This window comes from Leucopleurus acutus (genome assembly GCF_964270905.1).
Source record: "Leucopleurus acutus genome assembly, chromosome: 20".
Lineage (NCBI taxonomy): Eukaryota > Metazoa > Chordata > Mammalia > Artiodactyla > Delphinidae > Leucopleurus > Leucopleurus acutus.
Genome location: NC_139162.1, coordinates 37,002,254 through 37,021,541, shown reverse-complemented (window position 1 = coordinate 37,021,541; position 19,288 = coordinate 37,002,254). Strand labels below are relative to the sequence as shown.

The 19,288-nt window shown below is 40.6% G+C and overlaps 1 protein-coding gene across 2 annotated transcripts in view; it reads right to left on the bottom strand.

The window, feature by feature from the left end:
- VPS35 (VPS35 retromer complex component) overlaps window positions 1-19,228 on the bottom strand; it is a 41,430-nt gene extending 22,202 nt beyond the window's left edge. For both annotated transcript variants that reach the window (XM_082863442.1, XM_082863443.1), the window contains exons 1-4: window positions 19,156-19,228; window positions 3,078-3,176; window positions 1,665-1,761; window positions 398-521 (exon numbers count right to left, since the gene is read on the bottom strand). In XM_082863442.1, the coding sequence (XP_082719568.1) occupies window positions 398-521; window positions 1,665-1,761; window positions 3,078-3,176; window positions 19,156-19,158 (323 nt within the window). In that variant the 5' untranslated portion in view covers window positions 19,159-19,228. The remainder of the gene's footprint in view (window positions 1-397; window positions 522-1,664; window positions 1,762-3,077; window positions 3,177-19,155) is intronic.
- Between the last annotated feature and the right edge of the window lie 60 nt (window positions 19,229-19,288).

The following is a 19,288-nucleotide window of genomic DNA, read 5'->3' as shown; positions in this document are numbered from 1 at the left end:
AAAAAAACAAGACAGGGAGCAGGTTTTCTCCTGCACAATGAAGAAAATATCGTTTGATTTAAAATATAACTGTTTACTGACACCCCTCCATTTTTATATATATATCATCACCTTTAAACACATTAGGTCTCTTATAATTGTCATTATATTAATTTTTCTAGTAGTCAAGAAATTAAATAAAATATGTCCATTTTTCCTATTTCCAAAGTTCCTCAATAATCTATAAAAAGTAAAACTAATTATACTCTAAAACCTTAATCACTATCGGAATGTTAACCTCTATTCGTTAAGAAATTAAATAACCTTAAACTTGGTTTAAAAAAGCTGCTGATTTTAAAGGATATAACATAAAGAGGGAAATGCAGATATAAAAGCCCTCACAGTCTTAATAACTTACAGCCTTGGGATAATGTTTCCAGCATACTGTACAAGTTCATAGAGATCTGCCACTTTTCTTCCTTTAGCAAACTCATCTGTCAGGTAAACTTCCAAGTAGTGCAGTTCATCAGAAATAGCCATATCTTTTAATTATCATTAAGGATTCAAAGCTAAGTCAACCTAAGCAATACTCTGCAACTTGTTGGAGTCATTAAATTATTGGGCAAATTTCTGTTTTTCTTTTTTTTGATATTGCCATTTCTTTATTTTATTTATTTATTTATTTTTTGGCCACACCACGCAGCTTGTGGGATCTTAGTTCCCCAACGAGGGACTGAAACTGGGCCATGGCAGTGAAAACCTAGAATCGTAATCACTAGGCCACCAGGGAACTACCATATTGGGCAAATTTCTTAAACGTTAGTCATGTATGAGAGCATTTTTAAATTAAGTAAAGACAGAATTTCTTCTGGGCTTTCCCTACTTTAAAATGAGGGTTTTAAAAGATGTCTGGTAAAGCAAGGCAACAAAAACAAGATTGCCTGTCAGACTAATACAGGGTTTTGAAATGGCAAAGCATTGATTTCCTTTCCATTTCAGAGTCCTGCATGACAAAATCTTAGCATTAAAGAACCAACTGCCTAGGGACTTCTCTGGTGGCGCAGTAGTTAAGAATCCGCCTGCCAAAACAGGGGACACGGGTTTGAGCCCTGGTCCGGGAAGATCCCACATGCCACGGAGGAACTAAGCCTGTGCGCCACAACTACTGAGCCTGTGCTCTAGAGCCTGCGAGCCACAACTACTGAGCCAGTGTGCTACAACTACTGAGCCAGTGTGCTACAACTACTGAAGCCCGCAAGCCTAGAGCCTGTGCTACGCAACAAGAGAAGCCACTGCAATGAGGAGCCTGAGCACCGCAAGGAAGAGTAGCCCCCACTCGCCGCAAATAGAGAAAGTCCGCGCACAGCAACGAAGACCCAGCACAGCCCAAAACAAATTAAAAAACAAACAAACAAAAAGAACCAATTGTCTAATACTTTCAATAACCTTCATGAGAGTCTGAAAATTGAGATGTAACAACAACCCACTTGAAATTTAAGCATAGAAAAAGGGTTTCTGATACTAAGTTTTTCTTTTTCTCACTGAGCACATTTGCATGGAGAAGGAGTACTATTTGGTTAAGACAATAACACAACTTCAGAAAAACTTAAGGAACAAACAAAAATATGGCCTTATCGAGAAAAAAGTATGATCAAAATGTTCATTCTTCAGCATTCAAAAGATACAAAGTTCATAGTAGCTCTTTGGTGATAACATAGAAGTCCGAAGTTCACCAAGCATATTAGAAGCATGTTTCAGAGCATCCATAAGCTTGTTTTTGTCCTACAGAAATACCAAGAGAATTGGTGAGAATGCTTAATTTAAATAAACATTTAACTTGGTTATATAAACTTTCACCAAGGATCTGTTACACAGTTTTATAAGTATACAGCACCTAAAGTATTTTAATCGCATAAAAATCAAGTTTAGTTTCACCCTGCCTTCTCTTTACTGAAAAGAATAAGAAACATAGTTCCTCACCAGGGCTGCAAAGCTTACCAAATCTAATTTATCTAGGGCTGCAAGCTTCCTGGCAATAACTCGTCTTTACAACCCCTAGCAACACTGAAACTGTAACTCCACCAATTCATATTTTACCTGCAATAAAGAAAACTGGCATACTGATCCTTTTGAAGCAAGATACTATTCTGACAATGGTTTGGTCATAGGTTAAATACTCTTCAGAGATGTCTGGAATGACTACTCCTTTAATTATGCTTTCCTCCTCACAATGTCCATGTGTCCCACTTAACACATAAATGCAGACAATTCCTTTAGATACAGGAAACACTATTCATACACAGAAAAAGACAGAAGCAAGCAATAGCAAGCTCCATGCTCACCCATTTTCTCCATTCCAAGAGTTTTGTTTTTACAAATTGGTTTGCGAGAAAAGCAATACAGTAGATACAATTGGTTAAAAGAGCATATTACTAAGTTTTAGAAACTCTAAGACACTTTACAAAGGCAAGATATTATTATCATCATCAACACAGCAACTTACAACTTGAAGTACCAGCCTATTTGGTTCCATTTCTTAAATTTTAATCCAGAGAATTTATAGTTTCTACACAGATAATCTCCTACCCTTTCAGAATATGAAAATATATAAATAGGTCTAATTTTTAAGGTAGTTCCTGAAAAAAATGTATCTATTAAGGACAGAAATAAAATCCTTCAAGATAGGGGGGAAAAGCTGAATAATTCAAGTTGAAAGCATTTAAATCCATTTGTTCAACCAATATTTATTAAGCAACGATTATATGTCAAGTACTCCTCAGTTCTGAGGTACAGAACTAATGAGGCTAGTAATTCAGGTGAGATAGGGTATGGTGATAATATAGTGACGTGTAAATAGGAGTCAGGGTCTCTTGTCCTCATGGAGCTTACATTCTGGTAGGGAAGACAGACAATCTCAAAACATAAATATAATGGTAAGTAAATATTTCAACAGGGCTATCTGTTGAAACTGCTCCAAGCAGTGCTTGAGGGAAGTGGGACTGAAGATTAGATTTACCAGAAGCAGTAGTGCTATACAACTTTAGAGAACACTGCATATGTGTTCTTAGGAATACATAGACTGCAATTGTCCTTCTTACCAGGCATCTCTTCATCTGGAATGACTGGACCTTCACAGCCTGTATGGCTTCATCCAAGAGCTTTTCCTGCTCATCCTGAGGTGACTGCTGTGTTGTAGGCTGAAAAATTTTTTTAAAAACCTCCCATTAATGTCTCATTAGCACTCTCTTCTAGTAAATCTGTTCTTTCTATATTTCCCACCATACTTTATATTTCCAAGGCTTTCATATAAGACTCATTCCAGTTCTACATCTCAAACTAATTTATCAATTTTTGACAACTGAACAGAGAGCTGTGTCATCACTGAAGTTAACAGCATAAGATTGCTGAAGGAGAAAAGTAATATGTACAGAGAATTTCTTCTTCTCAGAAACTGACTCAACATTCCTCTAGCAGGTTGGCTTCAAAGAAATATAAGGTGGTAGTTTATGGCTGCCTATGTTCTGCTAATACACTCTGAATTCAACTGGAACATAACCAATCTGGGGTGGTAAGTATAGTCTAACCCAAATCTCTAAAAGCCTCTCATCTGCATCTTAGTCTATTCTTAGGCAGACCAAGGAACTAGTTTATGAGAACACTTATCCCCATAGGTAATATATAACGAGGGACTAAACAGCTTAGAAATAAAATAGCTAAAATTATTGTCAGTGACCTGTAGTAGAACACCATAAAGAGTACTCTCCTCAAGAACCTACCTTATCATTTCAAATATGGAGATCTACAGTTATAATGAACGAAGTACATCTATATAATCTTCTCTTTGCCATCAGAAAAATCTGCTTGCAAGATGAATTAGATCCACCTGTCAAGCAGTGTTAACCACTCCACCCCTTATGTTGTATAAACACTGTGTTACACCTCTACTACAGCAGGTATCACATTATAATTATAAATGATGGCCATTTTTACATCCTTGGGACCCAACACATTGCCTGACACATAATGGATGCTTCATAAATGTTCACTGTACGAATGAATAAGCTGGTTTTAGATTATGTTTTTAATAAAAAATGACTAAAGGATCAACAGATGAGTGGATAAACAAATTGTGTTATATACATATAAGGAATATTACTCAATCATAAGGAGTGAAGTATTGATACATGCTACGTGAACTAACCTAGAAAACATTATGCTAAGTGAAAGAAACCAGACATGGAAGACCACATATTGTATGACTCCACTGATATGAAATACAGGCATACCTCAGAGATATTGCATGTTCAGTTCCAGACCACAGCAATAAAGCAAATATTGCAATAAAGTGAGTCACACAAACTTTTTGGTTTCATAGTATGTACAAAAGTTATGTTTACACTGTACTGTAGTCTATTAAGTGTGCAATAGCATTATGTCTAAGTAAACAATGTATATACCTTAATTTAAAAATAACTTATTGGGGCTTCCCTGGTGGCGCAGTGGTTGAGAGTCCGCCTGACGATGCAGGGGACACGGGTTCATGCCCCGGTCCGGGAAGATCCCACATGCCACGGAGCGGCTAGGCCCGTGAGCCACAGCCACTGAGCCTGCCTGCACATCCGGAGCCTGTGCTCCGCAACAGGAGAGGCCACAACAGTGAGAGGCCCACATACCGAAAAAAAAAAGCTTATTGCTAAAAACTGCTACCCATCATCTGAGCCTTCAGTCATTTTCTTTATGCTGGTGGAGGGTCTTACATTGATGTTGATGCTACTGAGTGATCAGGGTGAAGGCTGGGGTGGCCGTGGCAACTTCTTAAAATAAGACAATGAAGTCTGCCTCAGCGACTGGCTCTTCCTTTCATGAACGATTTCTCGGTAGCATGTAATGCTGTTTGATACCATTTTACCCATAATAGAACTTCTTTCAAAATTGGAGTTAGTTCTCTCAAACCCTGCCCTGCTTTATCAACTAAGTTTATGTAATATTCTAATTCCTTTATTGTCATTTCAACAATCTTCACAGTATCTTCGCCAGGAGTAGATTCCATCTCCAGAAACCACTTTCTTTATTCATCCATAAGAAGCAACTCCTCATCTGTTAGTTTGATCATGAGATTACAGCAATTCAGGTACATTTTCAGGCTCTACTTCTAATTCTAGTTTTCTTGCTATTTCCACCACATCTTCAGTTACTTCCTCCACTGAAGTCTTAAACCAATCAAGGTCATCCATGAGGATTAGAATCAACTTCCTCCAAACTTCTGTGTATGTTGATATTTTGACCTCTTCCCATGAATCACAAATACTCTTAATGGCTTTACTTTATCCAGATCCATCAAAGGAATCACTAACTATGGCAGCTATAGCCTTATGAAATATATTTCTTAAATAACAAGACTTGAAATTCAAAATAACTCCTTGATCTGTCGGCTACAGAATGGATGTTGTGTTAGCTGGCGTGAAAACAGTATTAATCTCACTGTACATCTCCATCAGAGCTCTTGGGTGACCAGGTGCATTGTCAGTGAGCATTAATATTTTGGAAGGAATCCTTTTTTCCTGAGCACTAGGTCTCAACAGTGAGCTTAAAACATTAAGTAAATTATGTTGTAAACTGATGTGCTGTCATCCAAGCTTTGTTTTTCCATTTATGGGCACAGGCCCATAATTCACAAGGACCCTAGGATTTTAGGAACGGTAAATGAGCATCAGCTTCAACTTAAAGCCATCAGCTGCATTAGCCCCTAACAAGAGGGTCAGCCTGTTCTTGAAGCCAGACGTTGACTTCTCCTCTCTAGCTGTGAGAGTTCTGTCTACATTGAAAATCTGTTGTTTAGTGTAGCCACCATCATTAATTGTCTTATCTAGACCTTCTGGATAACTTATTACAGCTTCTACATCACCATTTGCAGCTTCACCTTGCATTTTTATGGTACAGAAATGGCTTCTTTCCATAAACCTCATGAAGCTCTGCGAGCTTCAAACTTTTCTTCTGCAGTTTCCTTAACCTCTCTAAGCCTTCAAAGAACTGAAGAGAGGGCCTTGCTATGGATTAGGCTTTGGCTTAAGGAAATGTGGTGGCTGGTCTGATCATCTATCCAGACCACTAAAACTTTCTGCGTATCAACCATAAGGCTGTTGTGCCTTCTTATCATTCATGTGTTCACTGGAGTAGGACTTTTAATTTCCTTCAAGAACTTTTCCTTTCCATTCCCAGCTTGGCTAGCTGGTGCAAGAGGCTGAGCTTTTGACATGCCTTCCTCACAGAGCTTAATCATTTCTAGTTTTTGATTTACAGTGAGAACGTGCAACCCTTTCTTTCACTTGAACACTTAGAGGCCACTATAGGGCTATTAATTGGCCTAATTTCAATATTGTTGTATCTCAGGGAATAGGGAGGCTCAAGGAGAGGGAGAGTAACGGGGAACAGCCAGTCGGGGGGCAGTCAGAATACACACATTTATCAATTAAGTTCGCCCATTCATATAGGCACAGTTTGTGTCACCCCACAACAATTACAATTGTAATATCAAAGATCACTAATCACCAGAATATAATAATGAAAAAGTTTGAAATATTCCAAGAATTACCAAAATGTGACACAAAGACACAAAGTAAGCAAATGCTGTTGGAAAAATGGCGCCAAAAGACTTTCTAGCTGCAGGGTTGCCACAAACCTTCAATTTGTTAAAAAAAAAAAAAAATGCAGTAAAGCAAAAGCACAATAAAACGAAGTAAGCTTGCATCCAGAATAGGTAAATCATCCATAGAAACAAAAAGCAGACTGGTGGTTACCAGGAGGGAGAGTGGATGAGTAACTGCTTAATGAGTACAGGGTTTCCTTTTCGGGTGATAAAAATGTTTTGAAACTAGACAGAGATGGTAGTCATACAACACTGTTAATGTACAAAATGTCATTGAATTGTTTGCTTTAAAATGGTCAATTTTATGTAAATTCTACCTTAATAAAAAAGAAAAATGACTAGAGATAGAATGCCTCTTACACAATGAACTAGGAAGATGGAAGGCAAGCACTTACTTATAAACATCAAAGTTAAATCTGGTCTGCTCCATTATCAAAGACAATCAAAACAACACTTAATTTCGAGATTAACAAAAAGCACATAAAACCCACTTCTGAACTAGAATCATTCATAAAAATAGAATACTTTCTTGGTCTAATTTTGGAAAGAGGAAAAAAATTAATTAAATAATAAGCAATGCCAAGCATCTCTCTATCTTTTCCTGTGGCAAACTCTAGTAAACTGAGTTTCCCTGTGACCATACTTCTTCATAAGCATACATAAATTTCAAAGAAAAAGCTATGTATCTTTTAAACTGAACACTAATTTATACAACAGAACTATTAGTGTAAATGTTGGCAAGGAGAACATCAGCATTTAAGGATTCTGACTTCATGAAATTCACTGTTCATCACGGTCTAGCCATCTGAAAACTTCAGGAAGACCAAGCTATGGTTTGGGTTTTCTGGCTCTAAACTCTGGATGCAATAGATTTAACAATTATTAGAATCAATGGATTTCACTAGATTCAGATGGCCAACTTAGAGATAAGTAGTGATACATCAGGAAATTTTTATAATTTTTAGTGTGGTAAAACATATATAACATAAAATTTGCCATTTTAACCATTTTTAAGTGTGCGGTTCGGTATTAAGCACATTTACATCGTTTTACAGCCACTGCCACCATCTATTTCCAGAACTTTTTCACCTTTCCAAAAGGAAATTCTGTGCCCATTAAACAGTAACTCCCCATCCCCCGACTTGCACTCCAGGCAACCACCACTTTACTTTTTTTCTCTAAGGAGTTTGACTTCTCTCTAGGAGTTTAACCTCATATAAGTGGAATAATACAATATTGCCCTTTTGTGTCCAGCTTATTTCACTTGGCATAATATCTTCAAGGCTCATCCATGCTGTAGCATATGTCAAATTTTCCTTCTTTTTAAGGCTAAATACTTCATCATGTGTATATACCATTTTGTTTATCTGTTCGTCTGTTGATAGATATTTGGGTTGCTTCTACCTTTTGGCTATTGTGTATAATTATACAGCAAATAAAACTGTGGTTATAAACAGATTACAAGCGGGGGGGGTGCTGGGAAGATGGCGGAAGAGTAAGACACAGAGATCACCTTCCTCCCCACAGATACACCAGAAATACATCTACACGTGGAACAACTCCTACAGCACACCTACTGAATGCTGGCAGAAGACCTCAGACCTCCCAAAAGGCAAGAAACTCCCCATGTACCTGGGTAGGGCAAAAGAAAAAAAAGAAAAAACAGAGACAAAAGAATAGGGACGGCACCTGCACCAGTGGGAGGGAGCTGTGAAGGAGGAAAGGTTTCCACACAGTAGGAAGCCCCTTCGCGGGCGGAGACTGCGGGAGGCGGAGGGGGGAGCTTCGAAGCCGCGGAGGAGAGCACAGCAACAAGGGTGCGGAGGGCAAAGCGGGGAGATTCCCGCACAGAGGATCGGTGCCGACCGGCACTCACCAGCCCAAGAGGCTTGTCTGCTCACCCGCCGGGGCGGGCGGGCCTGCAAGCTGAGGCTCGGGCTTCGGTCTGAGCGCAGGGAGAGGACTGGCGTTGGCGGCTTGAACACAGCCTGAAGGGGTTAGTGCACCACGGCTAGCCGGGAGGGAGTCCGGGGAAAAGTCTGCACCTGCCGAAGAGGCAAGAGACTTTTTCTTCCCTCTTTGTTTCCTGGTGCGCGAGGAGAGGGGTTTAAGAGTGCTGCTTAAAGGAACTCCAGAGATGGGCGCGAGCCGCGGCTAAAAGCACGAACCCCAGAGACGGGCGCAAGCCGCAGCTAAAAGCGCGGACCCCAGAGATGGGCACGAGCTGCAGCTAAAAGCACGGACCCCAGAGACGGGCGGGAGACGCTAAGGCTGCTGCTGCCGCCACCAAGGGGCCTGTGTGCGAGCACAGGTCACTATCCACACCACTCTTCCGGGGAAACTGTGCAGCCCGCCACTGCCAGGTTCCCGGGATCCAGGGACAAATTCCCAGGGAGAACGCACGGCGGGCCTCAGGCTGGTGCAACGTCAAGGCGGCCTCTGCCGCCGCAGGCCCGCCCCGCACGCCGTGCCCCTCCCTCCCCCCAGCCTGAGTGCGCCAGAGCCCACGAATCAGCAGCTCCTTTAACCCCGTCCTGTCTGAGCAAAAAACAGACGCCCTCCAGCGACCTACACGCAGAGGCAGGGCCAAATCCAAAGCTGAGTCCCTGTGAGCTGTGAGAACAAAGAGAAAGGGAAATCTCTCCCAGCAGCCTCAGAAACAGCGGATTAAAGCTCCACAATAAACGTGATGTACCCTGCATCTGTGGAATACATGAATAGACAACGAATCATCCCAAATTGAGGAGGTGGACTTCGAGAGCAAGATCTATGATTTTTTCCCCTTTTCCTCTTTTTGTGAATGTGTATGTGTATGCTTCTGCGTGAGATCTTGTCTGTATAGTTTTGCTTCCACCATTTGTCCTAGGGTTCTATCCATCCATTGTTTTGGTTTTTTTTAAATTTTTTTCTTAATAATTAATTTTAATAACTCTATTATACTTTACCTTCTTTCTTTCTTTCCTTCCTTCCTTCCTTCCTTCCTTCCTTCCTTCCTTCCTTCCTTCCCTTCTTTAGACAACGAATCATCCCAAATTGAGGAGATGGACTTTGAGAGCAATATTTATGATTTTTTCCCCTTTACCTCTTTTTGTGAGGGTGTATGTGTATGCTTCTGTGTAAGATCTTGTCTGTATAGCTTTGCTTCCACCATTTGTCCTAAGGTTCTATCCGTCCCCCTTTTTTTTCTAAATAATTATTTTTTAATTCAATAACTTTATTATACTTTATTTTACTGTATCTTCTTTTCTGTCTTTTTTCCTTCCTTCCCTCCTTCCTTCCCTTCTTCCTCCCTCCCTCCCTCCTTTCTTTCCTTCTTGCCTTCTTTTTTTCTTTCTTTCTTTCTTCCTTCCTTCCCTCCTTTCTTTCTTTCTTTCTTTCTTCCTACTTCTACTAATTCTCTCTACTTTTTCTCCCTTTTATTCTGAGCCGTGTGGATGAAAGGCTCTTGCTGCTCCTGCCAGGAGTCAGGGCTCTACCTCTGAGGTGGGAGAGCCAACTTCAGGACACTGGTCAACAAGAGACCTCCCAGCTCCACATAATATCAAACAGCGAAAATATCCAAGAGACCTCCATCTTAACACCAGCACCCAGCTTCACTCAACGACCAGCAAGCTACAGTGCTGGACAACCTATGCCAAACAACTAGCAAAACAGGAACACAACCCCACCCATTAGCAGAGAGGCTGCCTAAAATCATAATAAGTCCACAGACACCCCAAAACACACCACCAGACATGGACCTGCCCACTAGAGAGACAAGATCCAACCTTATCCACCACAACACAGGCACTAGTCCCCTCCACCAGGAAGCCTACACAACCCACTGAACCAACCTTAGCCACTGGAGACAGACATCAAAAACAACTGGAACTACGAACCTGCAGCCTGAAAAAAGGAGACACCAAACACAGTAAGATAAGCAAAAAGAGAAGACAGAAAAACACACAGAGGATGAAGGAGCAAGATAAAAACCCACCAGACCTAACAAATGAAGAGGAAATAGGCAGTCTACCTGAAAAAGAATTCAGAATAATGATAGTAAAGATGATCCAAAATCTTGGAATTAGGATGGACAAAATGCAAGAAACATTTAACAAGGACCTAGAAGAAATAAAGATGAAACAAGCAACGATGAACAACACAATAAGTGAAATTAAAAATACTCTAGATGGGATCAATAGCAGAATAACTGAGGCAGAAGAACGGATAAGTGACCTGGAAGATAAAATAGTGGAAATAACTACTGCAGACCAGAATAAAGAAAAAAGAAAGAAAAGAACTGAGGACAGTCTCAGAGACCTCTGGGACAACATTAAACGCACCAACATTCAAATTATAGGGGTTCCAGAAGAAGAAGAGAAAAAGAAAGGGACTGAGAAAGTATTTGAAGAGATTATAGTTGAAAACTTCCCTAATATGGGAAAGGAAATAGTTAAGTCCAGGAAGCACAGAGAGTCCCATACAGGATAAATCCAAGGAGAAATACGCCAAGACACATATTAATCAAACTGTCAAAAATTAAATACAAAGAAAGTATATTAAAAGCAGCAAGGGAAAAACAACAAATAACACACAAGGGAATCCCCATAAGGTTAACAGCTGATCTTTCAGCAGAAATTCTGCAAGCCAGAAGGGAGTGGCAGGACATACTGAAAGTGATGAAGGAGAAAAACCTGCAACCAAGATTACTCTACCCAGCAAGGATCTCATTCAGATTCGATGGAGAAATTAAAACCTTTACAGACAAGCAAAAACTGAGACAGTTCAGCACCACCAAACCAGCTTTACAACAAATGCTAAAGGAACTTCTGTAGACAAGAAACACAAGAGAAGGAAAAGACCTATAATAACACACCCAAAACAATTAAGAAAACGGGAATAGGAACATACATATCAATAATTACCTTAAATGTAAATGGACTAAATGCTCCCACCAAAAGACACAGATTGGCTGAATGGATACAAAAATAAGACCCATATATTTGGTGTCTACAAGAGACCCACTTCAGATCTAGGGACACATACAGACTGAAAGTGAGGGGATGGAAAAAGATATTCCATGCAAATGGAAACCAAAAGAAAGCTGGAGTAGCAAAGAAGGACACTACATAATGATTAAGGGATCGATCCAAGAAGAAGATATAACAATTGTAAATATTTATGCACCCAACATAGGAGCACCTCAATACATAAGGCAAAAACTGACAGCCATAAAAGGGGAAATCGACAGTAACACATTCATAGTAGGGGACTTCAACACCCCACTTTCACCAATGGACAGATCATCCAAAATGAAAATAAATAAGGAAACACAAGCTTTAAGTGATACATTAAACAAGATGGACTTAATTGATATTTATAGGACACTCCATCCAAAAACAACAGAATACACATTTTTCTCTAGTGCTCCTGGAACATTCTCCAGGATAGATCATATCTTGGGTCACAAATCAAGCCTTGGTAAATTTAAGAAAATTGAAATTGTTTCAAGTATCTTTTCCGAACACAAAGCCATGAGACTAGATATCAATTACAGGAAAAGATCTGTAAAAAATACAAAAACATGGAGGCTAAACAATACACTACTTAATAACGAAGTGATCACTGAAGAAATCAAAGAGGAAATTTAAAAATACCTAGAAACAAATGACAATGGAGACACGATGACCCAAAACCTATGGGATGCAGCAAAACCAGTTCTATGAGGGAAGTTTATAGCAATACAACCCACCTTAAGAAGCAGGAAACATCTCGAATAAACAACCTAACCTTGCACCTAAAGCAATTAGAGGAAGAAGAACAAAAAAACCCCAAAGTTAGCAGAAGGAAAAAACTCATAAAAATCAGATCAGAAATAAATGAAAAAGAAATGAAGGGAACAATAGCAAAGATCAATAAAACTAAAAGCTGGTTCTTTGAGAAGATTAACAAAATAGATAAACCATTAGCCAGACTCATCAAGAAAAGAAAGGAGAAGATTCAAATCAATAGAATTAGAAATGAAAAAGAAGTAACAACTGACACTGCAGAAATACAAAAGATCATGAGAGATTTCTACAAGCAACTCTATGCCAATAAAATGGACAACCTGGAAGAAATGGACAAATTCTTAGAAATGCACAAACTGCCAAGACTGAATCAGGAAGAAACAGAAAATATGAACAGACCAATCACAAGCACTGAAATTGAAACTGTGATTAAAAATCTTCCAACAGACAAAAGCCCAGGACCAGATGGCTTCACAGGCGAATTCTATCAAACATTTAGAGAAGAGCTAACACCTATCCTTCTCAAACTCTTCCAAAATATAGCAGAGGGAGGAACACTCCCAAATTCCTTCTACGAGGCCACCATCACCTTGATACCAAAACCAGACAAGGATGTCACAAAGAAAGAAAACTACAGGCCAATATCACTGATGAACATAGATGCAAAAATCCTCAACAAAACAGTAGCAAACAGAATCCAACAGCACATTAAAAGGATCATAAACCATGATCAAGTGGGGTTTATTCCAGGAATGCAAGGATTCTTCAATATAAGCAAATCTATCAATGTGATAAACCATATTAACACATTGAAAGAGAAAAACCATATGATCATCTCAATAGATGCAGAGAAAGCTTTTGACAAAATTCAACACCCATTTATGATAAAAACCCTGCAGAGAGTAGGCATAGAGGGAACTTTCCTCAACATAATAAAGGCCATATATGACAAGCCCACAGCCAACATCATCCTCAATGGTGAAAAACTGAAAGCATTTCCACTAAGATCAGGAAGGTTGCCCACTCTCACCACTCTTATTCAACATAGTTTTGGAAGTTTTAGCCACAGCAATCAGAGAAGAAAAGGAAATAAAAGGAATCCAAATCGGAAAAGAAGAAGTAAAGCTGTCACTTTTTGCAGATGACATGATACTATACATAGAGAATCCTAAAGATGCTACCAGAAAACTACTAGAGCTAATCAATGAATTTGGTAAAGTAGCAGGATACAAAATTAATGCACAGAAATCTCTGGCATTCCTATATACTAATGATGAAAAATCTGAAACTGAAATCCAGAAAACACTCTCATTTACCACTGCAACAAAAAGAATAAAATATCTAGGAATAAACCTACCTAAGGACACAAAAGACCTGTATGCAGAAAATTATAACACACTGATGAAAGAAATTAAAGATGATACAACTAGATGAAGAGATATACCATGTTCTTGAATTGGAAGAATCAACATTGTGAAAATAACTCTTACTACCCAAAGCAATCTATAGATTCAATGCAATCCCTATCAAACTACCACTGGCATTTTTCACAGAACTAGAACAAAAAATTTCACAATTTGTATGGAAACACAAAAGACCCCGAATAGCCAAAGCAATCTTGAGAACGAAATACAGAGCTGGAGGAATCAGGCTCCCTGACTTTAGACTATACTACAAAGCTACAGTAATCAAGACAGTATGGTACTGGCACAAAAACAGAAAGATAGATCAATGGAACAGGATAGAAAGCCCAGAGATAAACCCATGCACATATGGACACCTTATCTTTGATAAAGGTGGCAGGAAGATACAGTGTAGAAAGGACAGCCTCTTCAATAAGTGGTGCTGGGAAAACTGGACAGGTACATGTAAAAGTATAAGATTAGATCACTCCCTAACACCATACACAAAAATAAGCTCAAAATGGATTAAAGACCTAAATGTAAGGCCAGAAACTATCAAACTCTTAGAGAAAAACATAGGCAGAACACTCTATGACATAAATCACAGCAAGATCCTTTTTGACCCACCTCCTAGAGAAATGCAAATAAAAACAAAAATAAACAAATGGGTCCTAATGAAACTTCAAAGCTTTTGCACAGCAAAGGAAACCATAAACAAGACCAAAAGACAACCCTCAGAATGGGAGAAAATATTTGCAAATGAAGCAACTGACAAAGGATTAATTTCCAAAATTTACAAGCAGCTCATGCAGCTCAATAACAAAACAACAAACAACCCAATCCAAAAATGGGCAGAAGACCTAAATAGACATTTCTCCAAAGAAGATATACAGACTGCCAACAAACACATGAAAGAATGCTCAACATCATTAATCATTAGAGAAATGCAAAGCAAAACTCCAGTGAGGTATCACCTCACACCAGTCAGAATGGCCATCATCAAAAAGTCTAGAAACAATAAATGCTGGAGAGGGTGTGGAGAAAAGGGAACACTCTTGCACTGCTGGTGGGAATGTGAATTGGTTCAGCCACTATGGAGAACAGTATGGAGGTTCCTTAAAAAACTACAAATAGAACTGCCATATGACCCAGCAATCCCACTACTGGGCATATACCCTGAGAAAACTAAAATTCAAAAAGAGTCATGTACCAAAATGTTCATTGCAGCTCTATTTACAATAGCCCGGAGATGGAAACAACCTAAGTGCCCATCATCGGATGAATGGATAAAGAAGATGTAGCACATATATACAATGGAATATTACTCAGCCATAAAAAGAAACGAAATTGAGCTATCTGTAATGAGGTGGATAGACCTAGAGTCTGTCATACAGAGTGAAGTAAGTCAGAAAGAAAAAGACAAATACCGTATGCTAACACATATATATGGAATTTAAGAAAAAAAAAATGTCATGAAGAACCTAGGGGTAAGACAGGAATAAAGACACAGACCTACTGGAGAACGGACTTGAGGATATGGGGAGGGGGAAGGGTGAGCTGTGACAGGGCAATTGAGAGGCGTGGACATATATACACTAACAAACGTAAGGTAGATAGCTACTGGGAAGCAGCTGCATGGCACAGGGATATTAGCTCGGTGCTTTCTGACTGCCTGGAGGGGTGGGATAGGGAGGGTGGGAGGGAGGGAGACGCAAGAGGGAAGAGATATGGGAACATATGTATATGTATAACTGATTCACTTTGTTATAAAACAGAAACTAACACACCATTGTAAAGCAATTATACCCCAATAAAGATGTTAAAAAAAAAAAGAAAATCATTTTTGATTCAACCTACCGAGCACCAAGTGCATCAAGTGCAGAATAGAAGAATAAAGGGTGATTTGACTTCAAAAAAAAAAAAGAGATTACAAGCAATTCAAAAATACTTGTATAGAAATGACCAGATTCAGTAATCTGAAAACAAATTGGCAAAATTTTTCTATTTTGTATCAATGGGGTTTAAAATTAATAGAAACATATATATACACAATGTAGAAAATTACAGACTTATTAGTAGGCTACAAATGAAGAGATAAAGCTATATTAATGTATTTTTACATATTACTTGTAAGACAATGTAGTTATTATACAAACGGCTATTCTAGTCTACTTATTTATTTATTTGGCTTCATTGGGTCTTCATTGCTGTGTGTGGGCTTTCTCTGTTGTGACGAGCAGGGGCTACTCTTCGTTGCAGTGCACGGGCTTCTCATTGCGGTGGCTTCTCTTGTTGTGGAGCACGGGCTCTACGTGCGCGGGTTTCAGTAGTTGTGGCACATGGGCTCAGTAGTTGTGCCACACGGGCTTAGTTACTCTGTGGCATGTGGGATCTTCCCATACCAGGGCTTGAACCCGTGCCCCCTGCATTGGCAGGCGGATTCTTCACCACTGCACCACCAGGGAAGTCCCCAAATGGCTATTCTAAAGGAGCATCTAGATGCCCTTCCTGGGAAGTGTCACATTGCGAGTAGTGTCAGCTATAACGTGAACACGCTCTCATTAAACACAAGCCAGGTAACCAATGATTCCTCACTCATGAAAGTGGTTCTCCGTTTACAAATGACCCTGTACATAGCAGCTACATGCATCAGAGAAAAATGGAAACACTACAGAGTCAAAATCAAATTAACATTTGTGATCAGGCCCATTTTAGCGTGAGACTCAAGCCGAACAGCCCTCCCAAGTCTACACAGTTAAAAGGTGCAGAGAGGTGGTGCAGTGGTTAAGAAGCTGCCTGCCAATGCAGGGACGGTTCGAGCCCTGGTCCAGGAAGATCCCACATGCCGCGGAGCAACTAAGCCCATGGGCCACAAACTACTGAAGCCCGCGCGCCTAGAGTCCATGCTCTGCAACAAAAGAAGCCACGTAATGAGAAGCCCATGCACCACAACAAAGAGTAGCCCCCCTCGCTGCAACTAGAAAAAGCCCGTGTGCAGCAATGAAGACCCAACGCAGCCAAAATTAAATAAATAAATTTATTTTTTCAAAAAGTTGCAGAGAGAACAAAGGTCACTATGAACATATCACTTATAAAACTATTCTCCATTCAAACAATGTGCTTTCACTTCCTCTTGTAGCAAACAAGGTTAATAAGAGTACTTACATCACCGTTATGAGTAATAAGTGAAGTGACACAGATAAAGCTTGAAAAGTGCTTAGCACTTAGTAATAAGCACTTCACATAAGTGTTACCATTATTATTATATCCCCCTTGGACATCAGCAATTATCTCCAACGATCCTAGAAACTTATTTGTCAATCTCTCCACTCATGCTACAGATGTAATCTAACAACGCGATGCAAAGCAACTGTAAAGTGAAAATAACCAGTCTCTCAAAGATACAGAATTTCATTATGTTAATGAAAGTACTATTTTAAAAATGATGATAAGACACAAAATAGCAATTGAAGTAGGGAGAACTAAGGATGATGAAGGGATGAGAACGTCCAAACATGTATTTTAATACCAAAGTGTCTCCACCTTAATTTACCAATAAATTGCCCCAGGAATCCTATGATGGCACACACCATGAGCATTCACTTCTCCCAGCTTTATCTACTAGCAATACGCTTTCTTCTCCACCTGGGGAATTTCTGCTCACCTTCCTCAGAATCAAAGTTAACATTTACTTCCTGTAGTCTTTCCCAAGCTCCTCAGGCAGAACCGTCTCTCCCTCCAGGGCCCCACAACACTGAGTTGACAGTGCTAGCAAAGCGATCCTCAGACTGTATTCCATTAAGTGCCACAAGCAAGTCTTCCCTGCTAGACCCTTAAGTTCTTTGAAAGCAAGGACTATGTTCCCATTGCCCAGCACAGTCCATGACATAGAAGGCACACAAGATGCATGACGAATTGAACTGGATCCTAGAATTTTAGGATTGGGAAGGGCCAAAGAGGCAACATTTGTTTTCAGATGCAAAAAGGAGACTCAAAGAAGATTGAGTGACTTGCCCAAGTCACAGAGACAGTGGCTGTGACAAGACTGCTACTCAAGTTTTCTTTCCCAATAAAATTCATGAGAACAGGACTGGCTCACTGTGTCTGGCTCACTGCTCCAAACTGGTTCATCAAGCACAGAATCTGGATGTATAGTAGATCCTCAAGTAACTGCTTTGATTACAAAACACTATAAATGTCAATCCATAAACGTTGAGAAACAGAGATATCCTAGTTTAATTTTTGCACCGTTCTCATATCAATTCCCAACTAAAAATTCTGAGAAATAAGCAAAATCACCTTGTATGGCATCATATTATATGAAAGTAATATATGTCAAACATTCTGCTTTCTGGCATTAACACATTTAAAGCGACCCCTGTTTCCAGGCTTACAGGTTTTCAGAAGCCTGTCTACGTAAAGTAAATAGTGAGATAAAACTGACATACTGTACACCAACATCCAAAAACATTATTCATACTGTGCAGACTATGTCAAACGCTAATAAAATGCAAGTGACAACTTGCCTTTGTGGAAACTAGACACAAGGATTCACACTTTGAGGAAGTTCAAGTTCACCAGCCAACAGCCACACCACGATTTGCTGCCAGCACGGAGAGGCGCTAAGGAGTATGCCTACTTCCAGGAAGTAAAACACTTGGATTTCATCAATGGGGAGGTCAGTAAGAGAGCCAGGACGCCCAACGAACAAGTGTTAAAGGAAACAAGCAGTCTCCTTTCCGTCTCTCAGAATTAGTAGATATCAGAGAGCATGAGTCCTTCCAGGAAATTCACGTAAGCGAGTCCCTAGAATTCTGACACACACTGCAATCGAAGGGGGGCTATGAGGCCGAAGAAGGCCCGGGCACCATTAAGGCCCCTCCGGAAGGTATTTCTTGCACAAGGAAGGGATAAGAAAGCACTACCAGGCACAAAGGTGGAACCGCCAGCAAGGGAGCAGCCTCTGGGCGGATCCCAACGCCACCTCTGAGCCTCAGGCCCTCCCCACGCTCCCGTTCCAGCCAGACGCCCAGACCCGGCACTCTGGATCCCATCAAGGCGGGCGGTGGCCGACTCCACTTAGAGGGGCCGCAGTCCCTCACGGACCCCCAGAGCTAATGGGCGGAGACACCTCCTCAAAGAGTAACGGCCGCGGCCAAGCACCCCCGCCCACCCGAGCCCGGATCGCCCCGCCTGCGGCCTTCCCCGGCCTGTCGCCCACCCCGCAGGCCAAGCCGGGCTGGTATTAGCCACGACCCGGCTGCGGGGCCCCGACTCCTCCTGCAAGGCTCCAAGTCGGTGGGAGTGAGCAGGTGCTGGGAGAAGGGTCGGCCCGGGCCCGCGGCCCCTCAGCACTCACCATGGCGATTCCCCTAAGCCCGCAGCTAACAGCACCCACCCCGCGCGGAGCCTCCCGCGGTCAGGTGACTCTGCAGCCCCTCCAAGCCCCGCCCCCTCTAGCTCCGCCTTCGGACGCTGCAGGCAGCTCCTAG